This window comes from Vanellus vanellus (genome assembly GCF_965231255.1).
Source record: "Vanellus vanellus genome assembly, chromosome: 2".
Taxonomy (NCBI): Eukaryota; Metazoa; Chordata; class Aves; order Charadriiformes; family Charadriidae; genus Vanellus; species Vanellus vanellus.
Window position 1 is genome coordinate 157856500 of NC_138906.1, and position 26912 is coordinate 157883411.

Below are 26912 nucleotides of genomic sequence, written 5' to 3' on the forward strand. Positions count from 1 at the left end.
TCTAAAAAAGGATTACAACAGTGAGAAAATGATGGAGAGGGAGGCAGAATCATACTGAACTCCTGAAGGAAAAGTGTAAAGAAAACGCAAGTGGCAGCAGGTCAAAGTCTGCCTGGATCAGACTGCAGAAATAGCCTTGACTGCTTGGACACGGGCATGGGAAGCACAAACGACCCTTCATTTCTTAGCAGAAAGTACACCAGGGGCTGAAAACAGAAGCTGCACAGTTACTGCTTGGGCAAAAAGTCTCCAAAGTTTTGAGTGCTTGTTCTGGATGCACACCCACCGGCACACGCACCCCTGGGAGCACACGGACAGGCAAACACCGGGCAAAGCAACTTCTACTCCACATTCTGTGTAGTGAGAAACTCGACTATGGGATTTTTTCAACTTACTTTAGTCAACTCCTTTTTAAAATGATTGTTTAGTTTGAATAATTTTTAAAATTAGTTCTTTCATTTTAGCTATTTTAACCCCAGGAAATTATTTTTTTTTCCCCACAGCTGTGATAATGGTGATTCAGCTCCACTCTCAAACCACCTCTTCTGCAAAAAAGCTTCAAGTTAAGAGTATCAGCAAAAAGCTAACACTGTGCTCTGCACAGTAACAACCAGTTCCTCAAATGTATGTTATACATAGTAGCTTGGTATCTGGTCTCTCAGACATTGCGCTACAGCTTGTTCTTGGATAGTGTCCCACTGCTTAGTGTGGTATATATGAATTCCAGCAAGGATATAAAAAAAAAAAAAAGCTGTATTTTGGGCTACTGGACCGTATGATTATATTTTCCATCTGTTGTCCTACTAACCTATAAAAGGACTGCAGTTATCTTGGATTACTTGCATCCTTTGTTTGCTACGTTTTCCATTCAAATATAGTATTGCTTTCTTAACCCCTTCCCTTTCTCAACTACTAGAAAGAGTTTCCTGGGGAAGGGTTTCCCAGGAGACCAAATCCTAATGAAGAACTTAGTTCAATGTCCCTCTACAGTCAGTGAAAGACATCTCGGTTAACTTTCAAAAAGCTCTGGGTAGTGACTCAAGGTCACCTCCTCAATTTGTCTCATTTCCAGGAACACGTCTCTACTGACCCCTTTTTTCTAGTCAGGGACAAACTGTAGGGAAATTTAACTTTGAAAAGGACATTTAGGAGAAACAAATACGTGGTGATAATTTACAGATGCTTTTTGGTTCTTTTGGGTTTGTTTTGGGGTTTTTTTTTGGTTTTTTTTTTTTTTTTTAGGTCTGATTTGGAAGCATTTCTTAATTTACATGGAAAACTGAATAGTTCTAACAATATACTTCCCCATTCTAACTTCAAGCTATTTCAAACACTGGAGTCTACTCAAAAGCAAAATCTTTCCAGCTTGCTAATCTGTACATGCAGAAGCAAGTTCACATTCAGTTTCCCTCTACTTCACTGTTTAGGTAAAGCAATTTCCAGAATATTATAACAAAAAAGACTTAGTCCTCTGCTGTTTGACAGCACATCAACAGGTTTTTTCTCTTCTTCATCTGCTTCTTTCTCTCCCCTCGATTTCAGCCCCATGAAGTCATAAGCCACCTCTAAATCCAACTGTACAATTGCTTCCCTCATGCATGTTCACTTCGAGTTCAGTGGATCCTTCTATTATCATCCCCCTAAATCAAACGTAACCATACTACTACCGTATTACTTCATTGCAGATACTGCCAGACCTCAGTTTATCTACTACATAGGGCAACATGTGGGTTTCGCAGCACCAGCCGTGTCCAATGTTCCATCCAAGAGCTACTCTGCACTCCGAGCAGCAGGTCTGTGAGAAGGGCTTTACGTGGTTTCAGTACGTGCCATGGGCAACGCTGGCCAAGGGCTGACCTCAAATCTGGCATTTAGAGAAACTGTTCTGCTCCAGAAAGAGACTTGTGATGCTTTTCCAGCTGTTCAGCTATACTCAAATGCACCTGCTTATTTAAGATTAAAGCATTTTACGGTGACCTTCCCACATGTACAGCTATCTGTTACAGGCTAACACTTTCACTCCCAGTGATGTTAACAGCAACGCTGCAGAAAAGAGATCGTACTAAACCAGTGTAAGGGCAGAGTCTGGTTTTATAATTGCTCTTTTTCCTTTCTTCTATGCAGAGTGTGATAACTGTAAAGACTTACTACTCAGCAACTATAGGCTTAAAACCAGTCTTCATTTTGCCAGTCATCTCTCCTCTGTTATCTTCTTCAAATCTCTACTTATTCCTTGTTTGACTTCCCCCCCGCCCTCTATGATTTTGAATAAATACAGTTTAATTTTCAGTGACGCTTGCTTGTCTAAAATGTATGTGAGAGCATAAAAGCTTCACATAGCTCATATAGTCTCATTCCCATTATATGGGAGTTTTATGTAGCTCCTTGTACTTTTTTCTTAAATCCATTATTAAAAGAAAATGAGCTTTGTTGCCTGAAAAACTACCGCTGCCAGTAGATGCCCCAGCATGTAGCTAGCCAACATCAGTGAAGTGTCCACCTGCACAAGATACACAGCTTTTAATTTCCTTTGTTGATTCCAGAGCTTGCTTTTCTGCTGTCTCAGTGTCACTACTAGAAACAATGACATCAGTGTTTTAGAAACAGGCAGCAGCCCATACTGCTGCTTCTCCCCACCCACCACCGAGCCTCAAAAGCACAATACCACAAGGAAGATCTGTCAGTTGGTTAGAGACACACAACATGAAATAACGCTGTAAATTGAACAGCTTCTCGGTAAGCTCACGATCACAATTACCTGTCAGCACAACACACACATTTTACTTAGTGCTGAACATACAAAGCAAGACACTTAAGCAAAGATGAAGCGGCCAGGCAATGATCTGTTACCTTTTCCTCTGCGTAAAGGTATACAGAACTAGAGACACACAGAGCACATACCTATTTGTTATACCAACACACTACACTTGTCAAGTCAACGCCACACTGCTGCAGCCTTCTACAGCTCATGAATAGCTCAAGTGATGCTTGGATCAGTTTGCAACTTTATGGACAGTTTCTAAAATGAAGTGAAAGCATATGAACTTAGCTGGTGTAAATCAGCATGACTCCCATCATCTTTAAGATGTTCTGCCAGCTGATACCGGCCTAAGTTCTCCCCTCTGCTTAACAGGGGAACTTGCAAAGAGGTGTTGGTTTTTTTTCCATGCTGAGGGCAATTGCAAAGTTACATCTTCATCTGCAAACACAGCATCATCATGTAGATTACCGCCCTTTTATGCAGGTGCAGTGGATACTATGAAAACCAAAGATGATGCTAGCATGTATAACTGATGTACGTATCTTAAAAGTCAACTTCCTTACCTTGTTACTATTCCAGTTTACTTTATTATTGCTCATTTACTTTTTTGCATTTCACTTAGGTTAGCCATAGCCAATCTAAACAAAACATTCATTTTATTAGTGTGCACAAAGTTCTTCAGGATGTCATCTATAAAAAAATGCTGGTATGTCCAGACTGGGGACAGTGCAGAAGATGTATTCATTTGAAAAGAAAGCATTTCTATTAAAATGAAAGAGGTAAATAAATTAAAAAAACTGTTGAGCTTCCCTTGAGAACATATTCCAAGCCTAAATGAACCAGTGTTGTTTTGGATGATACCCTAAAAATTTCACTAAGGGTGCTACTTACTAAAATTTCTGCAGAAAGTAAGGGTCTGTGTGCTGACAAAGGTGGTCTAGGAGTAGCTTAAGTGTGCGGGTGACACTTGGTAACTGCTAACACTGGAATTGTTGGCTGCTTGCTGACTATGAGGATTAAAGTTATCATTGCCTACAAAACCATCTAATCCCCCACACATGAAAAGAAGTGCAACTACATTTACTGAACTAAAGGACAATCTTCTCCAGTGACCTCAGGGTGTATTACAAATAAGTGATACTCAACAACAGGGTATTAGGTCCACTTCAGTTTGTAACTAAGATTTACGATGGGATTTATAAGGTGACATGGCAGTTTAGCCTTGTTTAAAAGATATTGCAGTTGACATATGATTTGTTAAAAGAAAACCCAAAAGAAAAAAGAATTCGGGTGCTGAAAGATACATGCCATGGAGGCATGCAAACCCCTGCCTGCAGGTGGCCAGCTAGCTTTTACAGGAATGATGCCATCAACAAATAAAGCAGCAACTTCCTTCTACAGACCAAAAAATGCTCTGGAAAAGTTTGGCTTACGTTTACAGGGAAATCCTCTTAGTTTGACTGGGTTCGGGACACTATCCTATATGACTATACAAGCACTCATTTCTTACGAGTTCCATAAAGAATTAAAAATACCTCTCATTTTCATGCAGAAACTTTATTTCTGCACGGTGCTCAACTGAGAGTCAAAAAGAGCAAGCCTATCCACAGAAAGGGATGCCGTAAAAACAGCAAAACCAATTTCACACGATACTGCCAATGGCATTTTGAGTATTCCAGGTCCTTTGCAAGGGAGGAATAAATGTAGTCTCCCTGCTGCCAAAGCCACCAGTATCAGTACCAAGGCTGTCAGAAGGCTGTTCTGGCACTGCTATATGTCCATTAAACAGTAAACTGCCACCAGATATTAACAACTTGCAGCCTGTGCAGGATATTAACTGGTAACCTCAGTGGGTAAAGTGAGTATTTACTCCCCCCTGTAAGGTGGGACGTCTTGCTCTTTCTTGCCTGTGTGTATCTGAAAGTTAGGCACCTAGGCTCTCCACAGGGCTAGAGTGAAAATCAAATCCTTCGAGAACGACTTGTCTCTTTCTTCGTGCTAACTGCAAAAGCAGCATAAATCACTCCAACTAGAGGCCCAACTTTCAGATGGATGAAGTGCAGTGAGACAAACCTTACCCTCAGTGTTTAACCTGACTCCAAGGTACCCCAAAACCACACCAGATCCTTTTTGTGAAAAGTGAGCCAAGTTACAGAGTCCAGCTCACGCTCAGGTTTTTGTTCTCATGCTTGCACGTACCTGGTTAGGTGCTTCTGGTGGCATGGGGGATGGCGATTTGGACTGGAAAGCATCCTGGGACATGAATCCAGAATCATGGGAGGACACACTGGACAGCCTCATGGGTGCCTGCTGAGGCAGATTGGAGCTGCGATAGCGATAGTGTGAACTAGGTGAGTGCGAGTGCGAGCCACTGGACCGGGAATCACTACTGTTAACGCTGTTCAGACTGCTGTGAGAGACAAAAGGAACAAAGAAAGGAAAGGGGAGAGGAAAAGACACAAGGGCGGGGTGGGGAGAGACCCATATACAGTACAATTAACATTCCACATGTCTCTAGCAACAGGCAGCATAAACCGGAAAAGAAAAAATGTTGACAAACTAAATTTAAATATATATATATGCACATATATATCAGTAAAGAACCATAAGCAGCTGCAGTATCCCCGGCGACCAGAGAGAAAATGGCATTTTACCTTGAATTTCACTCAAATGATCAAATTCTGTAACCACTCAAGAGTTCAAAGTCAGGTTAGGGATGAAGGGATCGCTACATGCCCTCTCTAGCGTTTGCCCAGCACTTGCTCAAAAAACATCTGCTGACGGTGCTCTCCTATTCCTGGCTTACACCTTGTTGCTCTTGCACTATGGCCCAAATTGTCAATGGGACCTCTAGCAGGGGGTCCAAAGGCATCACAGTTCATCTAAAAGTCTGCCTCTAGGCATGCCAGTGCACTCAGTCAGCGGGCCAATGTGTCAGACTTTTGAAAGCATCACCAAACCCCCATGCTTCAGAGCACCTGGGACAAGTTTTGCTCACATGAAGGCTTTCTACCAGAAAAAAAGCATGTGATGGCATATTGAGTGAAGTCAAGCCTCTGGGTACGTAGCTTTAGTTGGTTAGAAAGACGTTCAAAGAATTAAATATCCTGAACTAACACCCATGAAAAAAAAAAAATTGATTTTTTAAACAAAGAGATTGATTTTTAATTTCCAGTATCCATGAATGACAGCAACGACATGCCAGCTGCAATGTGGGAGCCTTTGAAGTTTCCTGCTGGGGTGGCTAAGCAGGACTAGCAGGATGCATGAATCTGAAGGCACCTACGTTGGCAGGAGCCCACTGACAAGCTGAAGGGATGGCTCTAAAGGATACACGGGTGAGGACTGCACCTCCTGCTCACAAATTCCACATAACACACAAGATATGCAAGTTGGCTTGGAGCAGGGGAGGAGGAGCTCTGCCTTATTTTACTCATATATAACAGTGTGTTGCCATACAGGTTTTACCACGCAAAAAGATGAGGTTGATTAGGAACAGATGATGGATTTTTTTGGGGTGTTTTTGCCATTTTCTTTTACAGCTTCAGGATATTGCATCTTTAAGCCTGTGCTCATTGCTCTAAATATGCATGTTTTCACATATATATATAAAAGCACCGAGTTTTTTTTATATATATCTGCATGCAGAGACAAGTAGGTACATAGAAGAAGTCATGTTCACTTGCTCTGACATGCTATAGGTAACTTTGCTCGTACACAGGGAACCTGTAATACATTATTCATAAAGCAAACTAAAAGGTAATCATTCAAGAGCAGCTAGAAAGGTGTTGAGCAGAATACACAATAGGATATCTTCCTTTTCAGTAAAAGGAAAGAGTAAATGTAGACACTAGGGTATGGGGGCAACATGCTAATAAACTGTTTTATAAGAGAAAACAGTTTTTACGAAGAAAGCATAGACAGAATCCAGTGTTTCAACATAATTCAGGACAGCATTAGACAGCATTAAACAGTCAAAAAAACTTGTATCAAAAAAGCATTTCCATCTACCAGACTGATAGGGCAATTGCCAAGGATGTTTTTCCTTTTCAAACAGTTTAACTTACTGATTAGTAACAGCTACTTAGAATAATCTAAAAGTCATCACATGAAAAACAGAAAAGGAAATTATGAATGAACAATCTCAGAGCTTAGATCAGTACAGTCTGCTCTTTGATCTGCAATGGATTCAAGAAAACTGAATCAAAAGCATCTTCAAGTTGTCTTGAGTTCAAAAGTTGTTCAGTCATGCCCATCCTTTTTAATATTCCCAGTCACACACTTAAACGGATAAAGACCATGAGGGATTTATTTCATTAAGAGTTGTTATTTAAGTATGCATACAAATCCATACCACAGTCTGAACTTGCCTCCCTTTGCCCCCAAACAGGTTAAAATAAAATATTACCAGTCTACTTACCTGCAAACACTAGATTTTCTGGACATGGTAGTACTGGGAGAGGATGGAGGAGTCTGGTAAGACCAGCTGTAATCAGAACCTTTCAAATCTAAAATTACCTGATGAAAGATAATCAATAGCATCAAGGACGTGGAAATTTCCCCCCGCTGTTAACAGAAAGCATCTGCTTGTCATACAACATTCGTCACCACTACAACCTTTCAGTGCCAATTGACCCAGTCTCAGTTCTCCTCCAGAATTACACTGTCTGTATTACACAGGAGAGTCAGCTTCATCCTTGGCTTTCCAGGAACTACCGTACTTCAACACTAGGGCTGCTATCACAGAAGGAAAATTCAGATTTGAATGGAAAATATTTTAAAAAGTAAAACTGGAGATTTATTTTATCCATGCTGTAAGCTGTTTTGGTTTGGGTTCTTTCCTTAAAAAACTATTACAGCCTTAGAGTTTAAAAACTGTTGCATTTAAAAAAATTATTCGAAAATCCAATATTCAACCACAGCAGAGTTCCCCTCATTTACACTTCTAGGTCAATGATAAGCTAATTAATGTATGACAAGAAAACTGAGTTCACAGAGCAGGCTTGGAGAAAAAGGTCCTATTTGGAGTCATTTAGTGGTACACATTTTCCTATGCAGTTTAAGGACAGCATGGAAAAATGTTCAAATGTTAGACTCCATCAAGTTATCTAATCCCAGCAATCTTGTGACCACATAAAGACAAGGGATGCTCAAATGTAGGGCAAAGAGATGACACTAATTGCTCATGTACCCTCAGCAGCAATTGGGCATCTTCATATACTTCAAAGTGTTACTGCTACCACTTCACACTGGTCTCACCAAATACTTCAGGAGCACTCAGTTGGTACTTCAAAATAAATTTTTTTCAAATTGCTTATGTTAAAAATTACCTTGCCGCAGTGAAGTGTCTACAAAACATAACATGAAGCCACTAAATGCTAGTAGTCAATATTTCTTATAACACAAAAGGAAAAGCGGTACAAGCTACAAATAAAAATGCTTTCCAGGTAAAAAGAGCTAACCTGTTCACTTGAAGATGGCAATTTGTGTGGATCCATGGTGAGACTTTTCAGGTCATCTGATATGGTTTGTAAATGGGTTATTTCTCCTAGCATTGATATTTCTTCTTCCTGAAGAGACAAAAGAGCAAGGCTAATCACAGCCTTGGTTTTAAAAATCCGACCTATAACACAATACACAAGCTTTTTCTTTTTGCTGACGACTGTGGGAATGCTCAGCAGAGCTGCTTTTTCTTTTCCTATTAAGCAATCACTACTTATGAAAGAGGGTTGGAAATATTAATTTAGAGTTTTGTAACTACTTTAAAATTGCTTTACGTTCTGAGGCCAGAAATCCTTTATCTCATCAGTGAGATAAGTTTCAGCCTTCTTTTTGTGACATCTTCAGAAAAAGAATGTTATTTTTACTGTATTTGGGAAAGATTTAATTCTTCTATGTATACTCACAAATGTGCCCTAAGGATTTTAACCTTGAACCTAAACAGATGTTAAACTCATGCTTTTTGCTAGTTTTTGGAAACTTTGAGATAAAGGTACAAAGCATTAATGCACCTATGATTCATTCTGGCTCAAGCTACATCAACAGCTAATTCAGATGATTCCTGCACCATAAGTTACCATAGTAATCCCTTAGCTACCATGGCAATTTCACCCAGGTCCTCAGAGTCTGCAATTCACCTCCTCCCGCTCAGCCATCACCTCCCTACTTCTCTAACCACAGTTTTCTGTTGAGATTGATGCTTTCAGTAAACAAGCATTGGGAACATTTTCCCAGTGCGCTGGAGACGCTTCAGAAATGCATCATGCTTGCACAAAGCCACAAACGATTAATCGCTGGGCTTCAGACAACCGGAGATTATGAAAATATACTTAAACCTTTTCAATGAACTGAAAAAGCTGTCATATAGGAGGAAAAGAGCTGCCAGAAAACTGCATGGAAGCAGCCTGCAATCTGTCAGATAATGTCATTACATACACAGGGGAGGTCTTGAAACATTTATCAGTCCTAGTACTGGAGTAGGAATATTAAAATGTGATTTTAAGAAAAAAACAGCAGTGGAAAAAAATGCATTAGCAATGTCTCAGGTCAGTATGGTTAGGGAACTCAAGCCCGCTTAAGTCTTTGTGCCCACTGTTTTCCCATTAGTCATCTTGAAAGCGTTCAGTGTCTCCGATTGCTGAATTACTCCGGATGCCTAAAAGAAAGAGTCCAACTCTTGCCACTTCCTAGGCAGAGATGCAGCTTGAATTTTGGCTAGTTCCTAGGCTCTATAAATTCATTCCTAAGACACAACAAGCTACTCTTTTTAGAGCCTTTTGGCCACTTATGCAATTTGTGAATTGTACCGACTTAAAACAGAGAGCTCTTACTATCACGGGTCGCAGCATCGAGATGAAAGTACAGAATCGACCGCGCTCCTCGATCAGAGCTTTTCTGACAGCTTGCTTCTCAGTTTCTTCAAGCAGCAGGTACTTATCATTGACATCTTGTAAAGCACTGTCCAACTGGGGCTGAATGTCACCCCGTCCTGTATGCAGGAAACAATCAAGAGTACATTTTGTCAAAACTGTGGATCCCCATAGAGGAAGACCTTATTTTCAGCCAGCACCGCTGCCAGATTGTGCTTTTGCAATTCAGGTCTCAACCAGCATTTTCCCTTAATTCAAATCAGTAAGGTTTTTTTTTCCCCAATTAAATCAAGCATTTCATAGCTTTTTTTTTATTTTTTCCTTTTGTATGGAATAGAAATCTATCTCAATTCAAAAAGTTTCAACAAGCTAAAGACAGCATTTTACGTAAGGACCTTCTCAAAGTGTAAGCTGTATAAATCCTTCCCATCATCCCTGCTGAAAATCAGTATCTTACTAATTGGGAGGATATTAATCACTAACTCCAGGCATATTTCTCTTTCTTCCTACTTCTGTGCTTAGAAAGGTCCTAATGACAACTTTTAAAGGACTGAAGGATCTCCTCTATGAGATATTAGGAACATGTTACTGAATTTGGACCACTGGATTCAAGTCATCTACACAAGCAATGGCTAAAACAGTTTTCTTTGTTCCAAAGTCCAAAAGAAAAGATAAAAACAAACTATCAACATCTCAAATACATATTAATGTCCAGTATTTGTCTATGGAAATAAAAAAATCCAATGTTTTGCAATCAGAAAGCTGTATTAGTTATCACTGTATTAATTACAGTCAACTCGTAACACCAAAACTTTCTGTGACAGTTAAGTATCTTGTTCTGTACCAACTGCTTACTCTGCATCACGCCAAAAATTTATTCCTCTAGCAATGAAGAGCTGCTGCTTAGCCATAGTATTGCTGAGTCTACAGTGTTGCAGTTGCAAGGTGTTTTCAAGCAGTTTACACCCATAAATTTTCTAAAGAACCTCAGTTGTGTAAATTTGTCTCTAATCTCCCAGAAACACCATCACATGCAAATTAAGTATCCATATATACATTCATGCCACTGTTGCTAAATACCAGGAAGACAACATTGAAAAAGGGTGGGTGAGTTACAAGCAGCTGCCCAAAATCCATTTTTATGGACAATAACTGTTCTGCATGGAGAATTAAAAGCTACGAGCAAGAGGAAGAAAAAAAGTCTCTTGATGTGCATAGTACAATCAAGGTCAGAGTTACAGAGGAAAACCTTTGCCTTATTATCATATGTACTTCTTCAATGCTCCAGAATGAGCTGAAGCCATCAGCTCCACTGCACTAATACACAGCCCGAGCCGCAGGAAAGAGAGCAGCGATGGAAGCAGAGAATCACGCCGGTTTAGCGGCATTACAGACTGGATATATCCAAATGTCCTCTGTACAGAGTGAGACATAGTCCAGATAAAATTGCACAGATACCCAAAAGCATAGCTCTGCGATGGATCCTCGAAGAATCCCGTGCAGTCCAACAGCAGCACGGCCACCACCAAGGCCACCTGGGTACCAAACTGCTAAACAGGAACACCCAGTGTCTGATTCTCTAGATCAGGCTGACCATTGCAGTATGGTCATAAAACTGTTTTGGCAGTAAATAACTTCAAAAATAACTGACTGTCAAAAAAATTGCTGTCACCTGCTTCCTCTCAAAATTAGCATCTGCCAGAAACAAGCTATAGAAGAGTTTTGGATAACGGGACCCTGAAGGCCCTGTGCCTTCTCATCTGTCATCCTTAGGAGACAAAACTGGGCCCTTCGGCTTGAAGACCATTCTGTACATTTCAGGCCCTTCCCTATACTCTACTTTGCTATCAGATGCAGTGATTAAACATTTTATACCTCTCTGGAATCTCTTCCAAATTCCTGAAACTGAGATTTGCATTACTGCTCAGAGCCCTTATTTTGAGAGTTGCCTGGAAATCACAGCAGGTGAAACAATCTCACATTGTTTAAACCTAGATACCGGCTCGCTAGCACGGATGTACCAAATGCAAAATATATTAGCTGTGAACTAAATCACACACTCATTAGTTCAGCTCTACAGAACTGCTGTAAACTTTCAGCTGCTCCACCATATGATCATGCACTTAACACAGTAAATCCTTGTTAAATGTATGCGCCTACGCAGTGAGAAGACACACACTTAGAAAGCAGCTGGACACCATTGATAAAATGGCTTCAATTATAGTGAATTTTGGTAATTTACACGGACCTCAGAGCAGCATGTCTTGGACCAGAGCAATAGAGCACCCAAAACATGGGGCAAAAATAAACCTCATTTACACCTGTGTAACTCACTCAATTCAACATCATCAGGATAATGTTCAAGCCATGTATTTTAACCCTTTGGCAAAAGCACATGTAAAACTGCACTGCTCTCCAACATCCTCTGTACCTCTATGAAGTTTCCATTTTATTCTTTGAACCGAGTCGAGTCAGGACATTAACAGACGTACCATCTCCTCACTTCTACTTTCACGGACCCGCTTTTATGCTATGGCTTTTGGGCACCTATGCAGTTAGTGAAAACACACAAGCTGTCCGGGGTATAATTCAGAGCAGGAACCAAGCTTAGGTGAATCATTTAGATGAGGCACTGAAGTCAGATGTTTACACGGCATGAATACAGCTTTCTGCTGATGTCTCCTTGCAAGTCATCTTTTAGGAGCAGGAAAGCTTTATTAACATCCTTTGAAAGCTCCACAATGCAGACATCAATCTAGCAAGTCTTCTGAAATTAGGCATAACTTCCCACTCCCTGAATCGCCAGCTGCCTCCCACAGCTCTCAGACAGCTCAGCACTTTGAGGAACAAGATAGATCTCTGCCCAATTTAACCAGTTCCCTTTGCTAAGCAGAGCAGAGCACAGCCTCTCAACGGCAGTCCTACACCCAGAGGACACCGAAGATGTGATAGTTAACTGCTAATCACCTCTGCTCCTCACCCACCTCGGGTCTCTGCCAGTTTGGATCCACTACTTATCTCAGAAGGGAACACTGACCACTGGAAAGCAATGCAGTTCTTTACCCTTTGAATTACAAGGGGAAGGTCACTTGTCTATGGCATCCCTGACAACTCATTGCACTATTTTTACCGTGGACATGAGGCACACTTTCATAAGGAATATCAGCAATTGATTATTCTCTCCAGCCCACATTCTCTGGCCTTTAGGTTACCTGTTTAGAAACGTTTCCAAACTAATATAACTATTGTAATGACAGAAAATAGTTCCAGAACAGTCTCATCATGGAGCAGCTGTAAAAGTACACCTGGAAGGACACTCCTATCCCAGCTGCAGACAGGTTTGAATGACCCCCCAAAGCAATCAGTGTTAGAAATGGTCAAAAGCATCAAATGTTGTCACAGGTCTCTGGTCTGGAACCAGCCAGACATGATGTAGGGATGGCTCTGCAGAGCACACCTGGTTGTGCCTGAAGAACAAGTCAACAATCTGAAAACTAAGGCGAAATTCAAATCCAGCTTTTCTCAAAGTGGAGCTCTGCTGCTGCAGAGAGGAGCAAAAATGCAGGACCAGAAGTTGTAGACTGAGTTCTTCAGCAGCACCATGCTCCAACAGCCCTGGGACATGCAGCTTGACGGGCAAGTAACAGCTAATGAACTGCAGAGAGCTGAACTGCTTCTCATCAATATTAACACAAATCCACTGCTAGTCCAAGGACAGTCTTAATATGCTCCCTTCAGACCAGGTGCTTTACATCATTATCATGACGTGGAAGAGCTTTAAAGGAGCAACATGCATTAAACCCTCAGTTTTACAGTCTCCTGTGTGAATCCCAGCTGAAAGCCTTGTGCAGCTTCTTAAATAACCATTGTTTGAAAAGAACTTTAGTAAAGGAAACATATTAGGGAAAAGAAAAAAAGTAAATATAATTTTCAACCCAATTTCATACCTATATAAGACAAACTAGCAAAGCTGTCAGCAACAGCGAAGGAGAACAATGCCCTCAATGCAAGTCTGACTGCTGAAGTTAATGCTGTTATTGACAAAGTAATGCAGAGAATATTGGTGAAATTATTATTTACCACGTTCTCACTTCAAAGAGTGCTCCCTTACACTTTTTCCAGGGGTCTGCACAGAACTTGAATGTTCAAGATGGACACTTTATAAGACAATGCTGAGTACATCTCTACCCATATAAACCAAAGCAGGCTCCAAGTCATTCATTCCCAAATCTCCTTCTTCACAAGAGTGTACCTGCTTCAGCTGCCAGGATGAACAACCCCTTTAAGTCTCGCACAGTCAAGCCAACAAATAAACTAATACGGATCTAGGCTGAGAACAGGAGAATTCTACGTCCATTTACAGAAAGGTGGAAAACCTCATTGCTGGGGTTAAATTCCGACCCCTTCAGCAACCAAATCTGCATCTTTCTGGTGGCTACTTGAAACCTGAGTCAGCTGCTAACATTCAAAAATGCTAAGCTATCTCTTAAAAGAAAAGTTCCAAGTTACCAAAGGAAACTTCCAGATTGAATTACAAACCAGGAAAAACACAAAGTGTGGTTTCAAAAAAGGGGACAAGCAGCATTGCACCACACTGCCCAGCTCCAGGAGCCCAGCCAAGGCACCTCGGTTACAAGTCTCTCAATCTAATCAATCCAGGCTTCTCCAAAGGGCAACACCTACATCATTACGCCTACAAGTGGAGGTATGATTATTTCCCTCAAATTCAGAAACACCACATTTCATTCATAAAAAGATCTTAGATTTGCAATACAACTGAAACAGCAATCCAATTTACACAGATTTGAGATGTCAACAGGCAGCAAAAGAGGAGACAACTGTGATGCTGATTTCCATCCCTTCCCCAGCATGAAGTTAAATATAGTGATTTCTTATCTATCAGTTAAGAAAGGTGCATGCGATTTTCAGAAAAAAGGGGGACTTGGATGACAGGTTTACAAAGAACAACATTAAGGACTTTAAGCTCTAGACTTTAAAAGTCATATTAACAATAAGATATTCAATTATTTGAACATCACCTTGATGACATGTCTATTCCATTTAACTTCTCTCCCAACTGTGACGTGATTTATCAGTCCATGTTAATCCCTTTCTAAAATAAACCAGAGGTTTATCTGCAATACTGGTTTTCTTCTTTTACAGTGTTCCAATTAGATGCCAAAAGAAAATAAATCAAAAGATGGTTTGTTCATTAAGATTAGGCGATATTTTAGTTTCATTAGAAATTAAAGTCTAGGCAGTTAGTGGAGACCAGACACCATAAAGAGGCCACAGCAAGGGCTACAATAAACCAGCCACCAGGGTTACAGCATGGCACAGACTTACCCAGAGCCTCAGCTGTCAGGCAGGTGCGCATGGTGAGAAATTGCAGGACACAAAATTGACACAGAAAGGAAAATAAAAAAAGTCAAACTGGTATTCCAGCATTCCTAGAGTTTAGACATTATCATCACTGCCAAGACAAGAGAGCGCGCAGTTTGGACTTGACTATTTTCACTTCTTCTGTTGCTGATAAAGGCAAACGCGTTAGCTTTGCTTCCTGATGAGCTGTTGCAAATGAAACTCCCGGTTATTTACCACACAGTTTTATTTTAAGGGACTTAAACCAGTTTAGGAACTTTGTTTAGCTTGCAGATTCTTAGGTGAGAACATGTTAACCCAAGCTTCAGAGGAGGTGCACAACACAGACATCTGTCAAACTCCGGTCAAGCTGATGAAGTGGCGCAAAGCTCATCCCCTCGCAGGGAAGAGGGAACTCGGGAACTTGCAAAACTCTAGGCGGGTGCTGCGTTAGTAACCACAGAACTTTTTGATGTTCTCTACTCCAATTACTGCAACAGATTGTTAATTAAATGAAAAACTAATTGCTGATGCAATGTGGAAGAACATCAAAAAGATTAACCATGATATGTATATTTTAATTAAAAACCTTTATATATAAAGTGATATATAAAGTTTATATCTAAAGTTTTGCAATAAACCTGGCTGGCTGTCAAAAAGAGGGGAACTATCAAGAGGCATTCAAAACTCAAGGAATGAAAAGAAATCAAAGAAATATCTCCAGTCACTGATTTTGTAACATGTCTTCATTGAATTTTTATAAAGTGGAGTTTACATTATAAGCTTGGGGGGGGGGGGGGGGGATATGAAAAAAAAAAAAACAATAAAAATCCCCCGTGGGCACCATGGCCTCATCCACACAGGATTTCTTCCCTGCAACAGATAAGGATAATTTGCTCATTAGCTTCCCTCCTTCTGAGCTGTATCATACTGACTCCATAGTGAGTTCTGGCTCTCACTTCAGTCATCATGCCGCACTTGATCAGTTTAGAGGACTAAGGCTATCTCCTAGCAGATACAGGGTCTGGCCAGGGGCCTCCCTCCTCAGCCTGCCACTCCAGACAGGGCAAGCGCCAAGTACAGAAAAAGTGCAAAGCACTTGAATGAGAAGGCCAGCATTTGCTTTAAGAACTGAGATGTTCCTTGGTTATAATTATGTTGAAGAGCTTCGTGTTTTTCAGTTAAGAGTCATGGGGTTTGCATAATCATCCTTGAGAGGAATATAACAATACTACAGTTTCAAAGATCAGAGTGTAACACAAAAACAGCTGCAAAGGCTCTAAAACACAAACAGGTCATCTTTGCTAACTGGGAGGAAGGGAAGAAAAAGCACTTTTGGTAGTATTGCAGTAAATTAATAATCATGTTCTACTCTCAACTTCATTAAAAGTAAGAATGCTTTCCAAAACTGCCGCATACTCAAAAGTAGAGGTTGCGAGTTTGGATACTCAGCGCTGATGGGACACAAGATGAAATGTTGTACTGCATGTGAAGGGCACTCTGCAGAAACTTCTACAAATGGCTGAGAGATAAAACTCAGTTTTCACATTAATACATGTTATATTATTGGGAGTGTTACATAAAACTATTTTTCACACATCTGTTTGGATTTAAACATTTTCCTCAAAGCTCACACACAGTTCCATGTGAAGAACCTGAAAATTAAACCTACCAGTTAAGCCATAGGCAGAAGGGAAACCTGTCTAGTTAATCATTAATAGCCAAGCTGAAATACAGAAAATAAAGCCAACATGCACACCAGATTTTACATATACAGCTATATTTTAAGTTGGTCACTTGACCCTTTTTTTTAAACTAAGAATCATGCATTTTGTTAACCTTCCAAAATGGTTACATGCAGAGCCACAGCTGCTGTCTCTGCTCCGAATTCAATATAGCATCAACAGCTTCTAGCAGCTATGGATCCACTTATGAGGCCTTGACTCAGCAGAAACCTAAACATGGAATTTATTTTAAATATATGCATAATTATTCTGCTGACTCAGGTTAGGCGGGCTAACTTCTGATGTCCAATGTTTGTCTGAAAACAAAGAGCAATTTAGAAGATGTATGCAGTTCCATGCACTATGTTGCTTAATCTGTTCAGACAAGAGCTAAGTTTCAACACTGGGGAGGGCAACATGCCCTGTACCCCTTGGGAGCGAGGGGGTAAGGAAAAGGATGCACCTTGAGGATCATCATGACACCTCCAAGGACTGCACGGATCTGGGAAGCACACCAGGATCTTATTTAGACTACATATATATAGACTTCATAAGGATTTTTATTTTTTTTTTACAGTCAAAGACAACGCAAAGAATGAAAATTATCCCTGTAAGGTCTTTGAAATGCTAGACCTTAATTTACACACAGACGTGTCATTTTACCAGATATACTCTAGCAAACTTCCAAAAAGGAGCCCTAACACCTTTTTGTTTTGTTTGGAAACCTTGGCGTTTTCCCTGTTACTTTAAGCTGTGGAAACACCTTTATTGTAATTAAACACACCTACTCTGCAAACATACTTTCTAATAAATGATCTTAAATGCCCGGCCTGAACTTTCAACTTGGCCGCATGGCACCAGAACAAACAGAGACCATGCACAAGGCAGAGAACAGGCAAACCCCGATGTATTCAGCCCCTTAGCGCTAAGGTGGGGGGCCCAACCTGTAGCGCTCCTGCCAGGACAAGCCACGCAGGCCACGGCCCTCTCTCCCAAATGTCCTTGAGATGCAGGCAAGGAGCTGCTACATACACATGCTGCAGCCGTCGGCTACGAGAGGGAGAGAGGACACCACTGCCATGACGCGAATGAGAAAAGTAAAGGGTTATATTTGAGTTCCTAGATCTGAAGCTGCCCAAAGCAGAAGAAAACCATTTTCCCATCCAGTCACAGCAGAGAAAGCTTAAAGGATGTTTTTAGTAGCATGCACAGTATTTAAGCAAATCCAGAATTCAGCAAACATCTCACTTGCCCACAGATGATCATAAGGTTAATTTAAAAATATTCTTACAAGCGCTAGGAAGGGAATGAATTGGTTGTTTTAGACTTCCCATAGGTGAGTCAGTAACTTTAGAGAAAAATCAAAGGGACAAGTTCTGCTTGAGGAAGAATAGAACAAAAAAAGTAAGTCTGAGCAACAGGAAAACAGGAGAGTCAAAGACACAGTGGACTCAGCCATATGCCTGACAGGACAGTTTCACCCAAGAGTTTCCCTGCCCATAGTTCAAACCTCATTTGTGACCTAAAGCAGAATAAATTCTGCAGCTTTATTATTTTATAAATAAACCCCTTCTTGATTTTTTTCATCTCTCACTGACAGCAAGAGCAACATACTTCACTGCGTAGCACATTAAGCACATCTATAGCACATTAAACACATCTATCAAGGTGGGTACATACAAAAAAGTTTTCACAACAACATTTGACATGGCACTCAGACCAATGCTTTATTCCTTCAAGGTAGGGATCAAAAAGGCAAAGAGGGCAATAAGCATCTGCTACTTCTTTTTTCTTCTCTATTTAAGCGTTGTAGATAAATTGCAAGAAGACAGGGTGAACTTCCTCCCACCTTGCGCCCACTTGTGCTGGGAAGCCACAGGGCCAGCAGCTTTGGGCATTCATTCTCACATTCATATGAGCCTCAACACCTCACTGCATCTCTCCTCCCCAGGGGCCATGAGAACAACGCTCAGCTCTTCAAAAATATTGCAGTTCTTCCTTTTGCCTGTACTGACTACCTGGATGTCTTCATTGCTTCTACCTTCCCCTTTCACATCCCTCTGCTGTCAGCTTTAACCCCACTTCAGTCCCATTGGGTTTGTGTTCTGGACCCAAACACCACATGTGTGACAGCAGTTCTGAGGTTCATGGACAACTCCAAAAGCATGTCATAACAGCAAAATTAATCAAGGGATGACAAAAAAAAAAAAAAAAAGGAGACTTCAATCATAGCATGGCTGCTAGGCTGCTATAAAAATGACAGCAAAATGAGGCCCGCTCCACTCCCCGCTCAAAGATACTTAATCCTGAAGAGGACAAGACACCAGTATGCTGACCCTCCTTACTAGACATGGCCCACGTTTGGGGAGGGAGATAGGAACCAAGAAAATCCAGGGAGAAAGTTCACTTGCTTTAACCACTGCTGACAGACACCTACAGTGGCATCTGCAGTACGAGAACAGTGGGATTTTTTTTCCAGATGGCTTTAAGTGCTTCTCTCTCCTCTTCCCACCTTACAGAAAATGCTGTCTCCTCCTCCAAGATTGCAGTTTGATTTATTCAATACTCAGAAGCAGGATAAAAGGGAGACGGAGCCAGATAGCTGTCAATTTATTGAAACAGGTTCAAAGAATAGTTCCTTCTTCCCAGATCACGGACATGCTTTTCTCAGCTCTCACCTACCATGCATTGAGTTTGTATCACCAGGGACAATAAGCTATGAGACCAAAAAGAGGGGGAAGACAGGAAAAGAAACAGAGGGAATATCACAGACTTTATAAAGCTGCTGTTCCGCAGTCAAACAACTTGTCACACAAAATAAGAAACATGTTTATGCATCACCCAAAAATAAAATCTTAGCCCAAAAAATCATGTCCCCCTAAAGATCACCATTCTGATTTAAAACAGTAAACTTTTCCACGGACAGACAGATACACAGAGCCTACTGAGCTAAGCTCCCTCTTGCTGGCTTCCATCTCTCCCTCCCTCATCTAAAGTCAGCTAAAACTCAGGAGCAGTTTTCCAGTCATGTGGGTTTCCACCAGGGTAATTATTGACTCACCTATTAGGAAGGACAGTTAGAGACAGCTCATCTATTCTGGATAATACACAATTTTAGAAGTTCAAGAAACTCCCCGCCCCAGCATTTATTTTGCTTGACCCTGGGCTCACAGTTTTTAGGCAGGAGGGGAAGCACAAGTTGCAACCTGCAGGCTGAGAGCTGCTCAAAGCACACTTCCTACCCGGCTGGGAAGAGCCCAGTGCCAGGAAAGGGAACCAGAAAGTCTGCTTCTGCACAAGCTCCGTATCATTTTTCCAAAGCTTGGTGGGGTTTGCACTCGGCCAAGCAAAACCCTTAGTGATGGCAATGCTGCAGCTATCAGTGATGCACGTTTCCATTACCATGATGATGAAACTCCTGTGACAAGATGGTGGTGGGAGAGCAACAGGAGCATGAGATTCAGCTGCTAAAAAAGACAGATTGCCTTTGTGGAGAACTGCCTTTCTTTTCTTACTACTCTTTAGGTTTTTATGGTTGCCAAGTGCCCTCCCCCTGACAACAACCCATGCCACCTTGTCTCACTCTGAGGAATAATGTAAGGTTTAGGAGATTACAGGCTGTTAAAAAAAAAAAAAAAAAAAAAGAAAGGTGGTAGAAAAGGACAACAGCGAGAAATGTTAATAGTTACAGAACATTTACATAATGGCTTTTTTTATGTTATTCCAAAAGATTCTAGAAAATTTTACAGGTATCTGCACAAATCATGTTACAGTGTCAACGTTTCTAACAGTTAGCAGCAAGCGCTCTATTTTAAAACTTGATTGACTTTGTACAAACAGTTTTAAGGCTTTTGTATAAGAACATTAGACAGCAGCTTCAGAATATGATTTAAATGACACATAGTAATTGTACCCTGGTACGTACCAGGAATACATTACAGGGGACTGAATTATTACAATAGAAAAGTCCTATCACTGTTCAATCTTTGTCAATGAGCAGAGCACAAAAGGTTTTTAACAGTAAAAGTATGGAGCAAGTTACCTTTCTTTGCTTTCTTCTGTAGCTTCAGTGTATCAGACGATTTCTTTTTTATCTCTTGGCGGGCTTTTTTGTATTCTAAAAAAACACACAGTCTCTATTATCAACATACGCAACATTAAAATCGATGTTTTTCACAGAAAAGGCTATGTTTAAAGACATTAGACTACAAATTTTAAGAGGACAGCTACTATTAATCAAAGCGGCTTAAAACTCACATTTTGTAGTGCCTATATGTTTGGCTTAATATAACATTTTAGGGTGTGAGCACATTCACATACCAAAATCTTTCCCAAATAAACAAAGCCTTTACAGAAATAACAACTGAGAACACAGTACAAAATTAGAGTGCTTTTCATTTCAGAGACTCATCCACTCTCAGGAATGGAAAACAGAGATGACAGGTTTCTCGAAACATCTGTGTTCAAAAACAAGTACCCAGAAATGGCAAGGCAGAGAATATCCTGTGATCCCTCTCCAGCATGAGAGTCGGGCAGAGGGAGAGGATGCTAAAACTTTGCCCAAGGAAGGGTCACATTGCCAGCTCTTTCTGATGAAGTGGAGCACACTGCAGTTGTCCTCATTTTCAGATGAGCTGCAAATCCCGGGAGAATTAAAATCCCAGAACAAAATATTCCACCTCTAGTCCAGGCACACTAAAGGTACCAGATATGAAAACCGATACTTTAAAAAAAAAAAAAGATAAAAGGCATGTATGCACGTATATACATATACACGTACACTTTAACAAAGGAGGTCAATGTTATTACTCTTCTATAGATGGAAAAACAGAAGCAGGCTGGTGGTGGGCACAGGGACTGTACCAGGGCCAACTGCACCCCCCACACCCAAGTCTACCCACTAAACCCTAAATCTCACTGCCACTTTGGCCAGGGTCACCCCCTACCTGCAGGAACCCAGGCGATTCCTCCCTCCTGCCCACTACCTGCTTAACACTCTCTGGAGCACAAAGTAGAAAGTTTTTCAAGAGCTGCTGATTTAGCTGCTTCTGTTTGACCACAGTAAGAGTGGGGCAAGAAGCAAATCCTCTTCTGGAGGCCAGCATGCTCCTTCCCATCAGTTCTCACCCTCCCCAAGATAACTATGGTGATGTTGCTCCTTTCAGACATAGCAAAAGTCGAGGGTCAGTGTGGAACTGTAACCTGCTTTCAGCAGCCAAGCTAGAGGGTCATCACCCCCAGTATAAATTTGAAAAGCCAAAGGCATCTACCAACATGCTCTTGCTGTGCAAGACTTTTCTGCCTCCTGCACATTCCCCCAGGAAAGCCTCTAGAGCAGTCATCAGCAATGCAGCTCTGAGCATCCCGTGTCCAATGACACAGCTTTGCCGTTCCCCAGGTGCACATTTCTGTATCGCACCCGATATAAAATAATGATGCTGAATGTTTTACAGGGCTGTGCATTCTCTGGAGAACGCTATAGCTGAGATATCACACGATCTTAGTGAGCTTTTAACTACACCCCAGGGCTTTGCAGCGATAGATGCATCATCCCCAACCCTCTGTGCTATTGGAGATCATAAAGTGAGAGTGGGCTAACAGAGTTAAAACTAGTCACCGCTTACCAGTCTAGAAAAACAACCCATCCCATGGGGTGCTGCAAACTAAACCTTCAAAACGTATATGCAAGGGTTAAAAATTTGTTAGGCACTTTGGGAGGGGAGTGTTTTAGAAGAGTTGTGTCCTGGTTTGAGGCACAAACCATGACAAGTTGCTATACATATTTAAGCACGTCATTCAATTCCCCAGTACAAACATGAAAAGAGGAAGAAAAGCTGATATTACAATCTCACTCCTATTAAAGAATTCTTCCTCTGTAACTACCTTTTGCATGGTCTTTATCCAGTTGATTGGCCACTTTCTTCCACTCTTCCATCTGTTCTTGAAGTGGGTTTATCAGACAGTCAATTAAAGCACTAATTTTGTTGAAAAAACACAAAGAGCAATCAAATCCTGCAGATGCCCCTATTCTTATATAGAGAGCCAAGGTCAATATTGGAGTATTTTTACTTTTTGCTGCGACAGCTACCAGTGTCACAATGTAAATATCAGAACATAAAAATGTTTATGCTGGAGAAAGCAAAAGAAAGGACTGGATCAAAAAAAGAAATCCACATCACAAGATAACCAGAATTACTGTGCAGAAGTTCAGGACAGTGAGAAACAGAGCATAAACCAGAGGACTGACCCAAAACAGGGCCAATGTAAACAGTTAGATCGTACTCATCTGTCACACAAAGAGCAGTTTAAATGGATACTCTGGAGACCGAAAAGGTTCATGCAGCCATGAAGATTATAAACGTAAATAACACATGTATACGCACAAGAAGACAGAGTAGTTGTACAAGTGAACAACATCCTGCCCACCGATGTGCCTCATCTCTCACCAGTAGAGTCCATGATACACCACTAGTAACGCTCCACTAATTAATGAGATTGGGATCAAACCATTTAAACAGCTAACTCTGGGGTAACTAGAGACTAAAGTTGTCTCCTCAGTGCCCATTTCACAAATATTTTTATTTCAAAAGGGAAAAATCATCCCAGGTCATCAGGCAAATGGGGAAGCATCATTTTGGTTCACCTCAGGTCAAGTATAACTTTTAAGTCTGGTTAAAAAAAGGCACATGTGCAAACTACTACTTACTTCAGAAGTAGGTTGTTTATGTATAGCCCAGCTTACACATGAATTAATTCTCTACCATTACCTCTCCAGTCTAACTTTAACTGCAAAAAATGGATGAGAGAATTTGCCTTTTCCATACTGGTTTGCTGAAAGTTTCTCTCTTGGCCACAAGCTATTTGGGCTCTGCAGTAAGCTGAGGAAGCAGCACAACACTTGCTGCTGCTTTAAAACTTAGTGACAAAGCTTAAAGTCCTGAAATAAAGACAGGTCGGTCACATCAGCAGCTGCCTGCTCAGAACTGAGCAACAGGAACCGACAGTGGGAATCTGCAGCATTTAGAGTGATTTGAAGTGACAAGCCCAGTCCCCAGAGCATGCAGCGAAATCCTGCTTGTTCACAACACCTAGTGAGCTGCGGGGGAGAAAACAACTGCTGTTCTCAGAGATCAGCTGGAAAGTCAATGGTGGTGAACAGCTTTAGGTGTTCCCCAGAAGCAAATGAAAGACAAACCTCGAGCTCCAGGCCAGGCACAGAGCCACTCACCTTGAGAACTGCCGGAGTTTGGACTCTATACTTCTGTGCCTCATACACATCCTGGTGAGAGCAGACCCAATCTCTCGGGTACCACCTGAAAAACAAAACACGAGGCAGGTAAGACCCCTGATGAGATACCTGCCTGTGGTGTAGGCATGTCAACCAGAAGGCAGGTGCCAAGTCTTCCAAAGCAACTGTAAAACAGATTCATAATAACTGTAGAATCAAACAGACTATTAACCAGGCAGACCTGAGGGATATCTGCCACCTTGGGAAGAGATTCTTGTTCATCCAGAGACCAGAGCTAAACAATTAAACATGATTAAACCGCAATTCTTCCCAGCAGCTTTATGTGCCATGAGGCCCAACTCCTTGACAGAAGAGTTAAAGAAAAGGTTTTGCAATGTCAAAAGACAAGAAGCAAAGCTGGCAAGTGAGTGGGCATCTACGGACGGTTTATTTCCACATTTTGGAAACAAACCTAGGGGGTTCGATCCACTTTGCCCATCTCTAGATTCTTTAGACCCAATGCCTCAAAAGGATTTTGGTTCTCCAGAATAGCTAACTCATCTTACATATTGCCTCATACATCACTGACACATACCATCACTAAGCCTATCGCACGTACATGCCATCTCAGACCAATCATATATTTTCATTACATTGCCATAAGGTGGCACTATTTGCTTTATACCCTCACTCCTCTCTCTCTGACAACTGCCTCACAGCAAGAATAATTTTTTGCAAGTGCTCCTCCTCCAAAGTTTTCCCTTTAAAAAGCACACATTCCTCCATTTCCCACTTTCATCAGCATTGCCTACTTTTATCAGCCTACAAAATTTCAATATAATTTTGTTTTGGTTAGCATGAGTTTTGATAATTGCTTAGTCCCTATTTGCAAACCAAATCTATTCTCCGGGTACAAACATCAACCTCGGTACAAAGCTCTTCCAAACTGTAGCATTCTCTGGAATAGCAAAGATATCAGCATCTATTTAAAAGTCTCATTTGATTATTAAAATAACCTTAGACTTGTAATATACAGTAAAATATCTTCCTCAGGTTGTAAAATGGTATTACGCAAGTAAAAAAAAATTCCTACTAAAGAAACATTAAAATTGTAATAATTTTATTTGTTTTTTAAGGACAAAACCAAGTCACTATCTTCCTGCATTCTTGCAGAATTAAATCCTGTGCCCACAAAATGGCTCTGGAACAAAGACACTAAATAACTGGAACAAATTGTGGCTATTTGGTATTTTCCATTGTTCAAAAAGATAAACAGAAAGTCCTTTGTCACTTGCCCAATTACTCATGTTTTTATAAGGAGCTTTTGAAATAATATTATTTGGTAACACTGAAGAGCTGTAGCCTCGCTGCATACGGGTGGCTGAGAAAAGCATATGGATTCCAGCCTGAATCCAGACCCATCGCTTCCCACAATGCTGCACTTGCACAAGCTGTGATAGACTCTGGTAACTTGAACAGCAATACAGAAGATGGGGAACAGCATATGGAGGAAGCAACTGGAGGAAGAGGACAATGTCCGCAACAACAAGTGGATCTCTGTCCCAAAACATGGACATTTTTCTATGGAGCCACTGCCAAATAGGAGTAACTCGGAGCTTAATGTGGTGCTGCTCCAATGGCAGAGATGAAGAAATGAACCAAATGCTTCCACAGTCGTCACCAGCAAAATTCCCAATCAAGTTTAAGCAAAAGGCAGGTTTTTCAGGTTGAAAACTCACTGAAAAACTGGAATATTAAGGACTTTCAACAGTTAAGTGACATTGCTTTCCTAAACTCATTATATGAAAAAAGGAAGAGTTGTTTCAGAACAATAAATAGGAAATAAGGCACCATGTGGTTTGGAGACATGGAAACAAGGGTCAGTCACTATTAATATTAAATTGCAAGGTAACAAAATTTTAACTGAAAACCCAATAGCCAAAGTATAAATATATCCCCTCAACACATAGTACAGATGGACAGGCAAGGTCAGCAAAACAGCTATACAAAGTTAGGTCTATACATTAGTAGTTGTGCTTGTTTAAAAAACAAACAAACAAAACCATAACAAAATAAATAAAGCCTAGAATGAAAAGGTTATTCCACAGAAAAAACAACCCCACCCAACTGGTTGGGGATGAGAGGGGTTACTGGTCCTTCCCACCTTTTGAAACTTTGTGTTATCCATAAGTGTTTACAAGAACATGGAAGTATGAGGTGTTAATTTTATTCTGTGAATAAAGACTACTCCAACAAAGCAAAGGGAGAAAGAAACAGTTTTAAGAAGTTCTTAATGCCCCTTCTGGAAACAAGGTGTTGCAGAAGATGGCCTGCTCAGGAACTCCTGAAGCAGCAGCTCTTGCCAACCATTTGCTGAGAAAGGCACTGCTCAGCCCTCCCTAAAGAGTGTAAAGCCCTCCCAAACAGCACTTAAATTATAAACTCAACCTGCCTAAAAATGAAGCGCTGGGGAACACAATCACTGCAAAAGGCTACGACAAGAAAGGACTCCTGTTTCTCTGTAAAATCATAACTCACTACAATCAATACACGGAGTTTATAGATAAACAAACTCAGTTTACAATAAACTGAATTCAGAATAAACCAAGTTTAACTACCTTGGAAATGAGATTTCTGCAGTACCAAGCAACATAATGCCTGCAGCAAACACCTGTCCCTATACAGTCCTTCCAGCCGCCCTCTCTGCTCCTCTTGCTACGGGACCATTTAAAGAGTTCCCCGCAGCCTCTTGCACCAGGCTTACCATGCTGTTGGATGCCGAGAGGAGCGAGCTTTGTTTTTATTCCTCAAAGCTTTCTCATTCGCAGCCCGCTGCCGTCTCACCACGCGTCCGGCAGCACATGGGACACGTGGTGCATCCAGCACCGAGGGGGGCAGGTGGCAGGCGCCCACCGAAGAGCTGTTGTGTGCCCACAGCTGCTGCCCCAGCCAAGGGGAACCGGTCTCCG

At 41.1% G+C, this 26912-nt stretch overlaps 1 protein-coding gene across 2 annotated transcripts in view; it reads right to left on the reverse strand.

The window, feature by feature from the left end:
* The window catches only part of MTSS1 (MTSS I-BAR domain containing 1), a 126683-nt gene that overhangs the window by 9529 nt on the left and 90242 nt on the right, over nt 1-26912 (reverse strand). For both annotated transcript variants that reach the window (XM_082499511.1, XM_082499512.1), the window contains exons 4-10: nt 23944-24028; nt 22599-22690; nt 20758-20832; nt 9592-9749; nt 8224-8331; nt 7182-7279; nt 4961-5171 (exon numbers count right to left, since the gene is read on the reverse strand). In XM_082499511.1, the coding sequence (XP_082355637.1) occupies nt 4961-5171; nt 7182-7279; nt 8224-8331; nt 9592-9749; nt 20758-20832; nt 22599-22690; nt 23944-24028 (827 nt within the window). The remainder of the gene's footprint in view (nt 1-4960; nt 5172-7181; nt 7280-8223; nt 8332-9591; nt 9750-20757; nt 20833-22598; nt 22691-23943; nt 24029-26912) is intronic.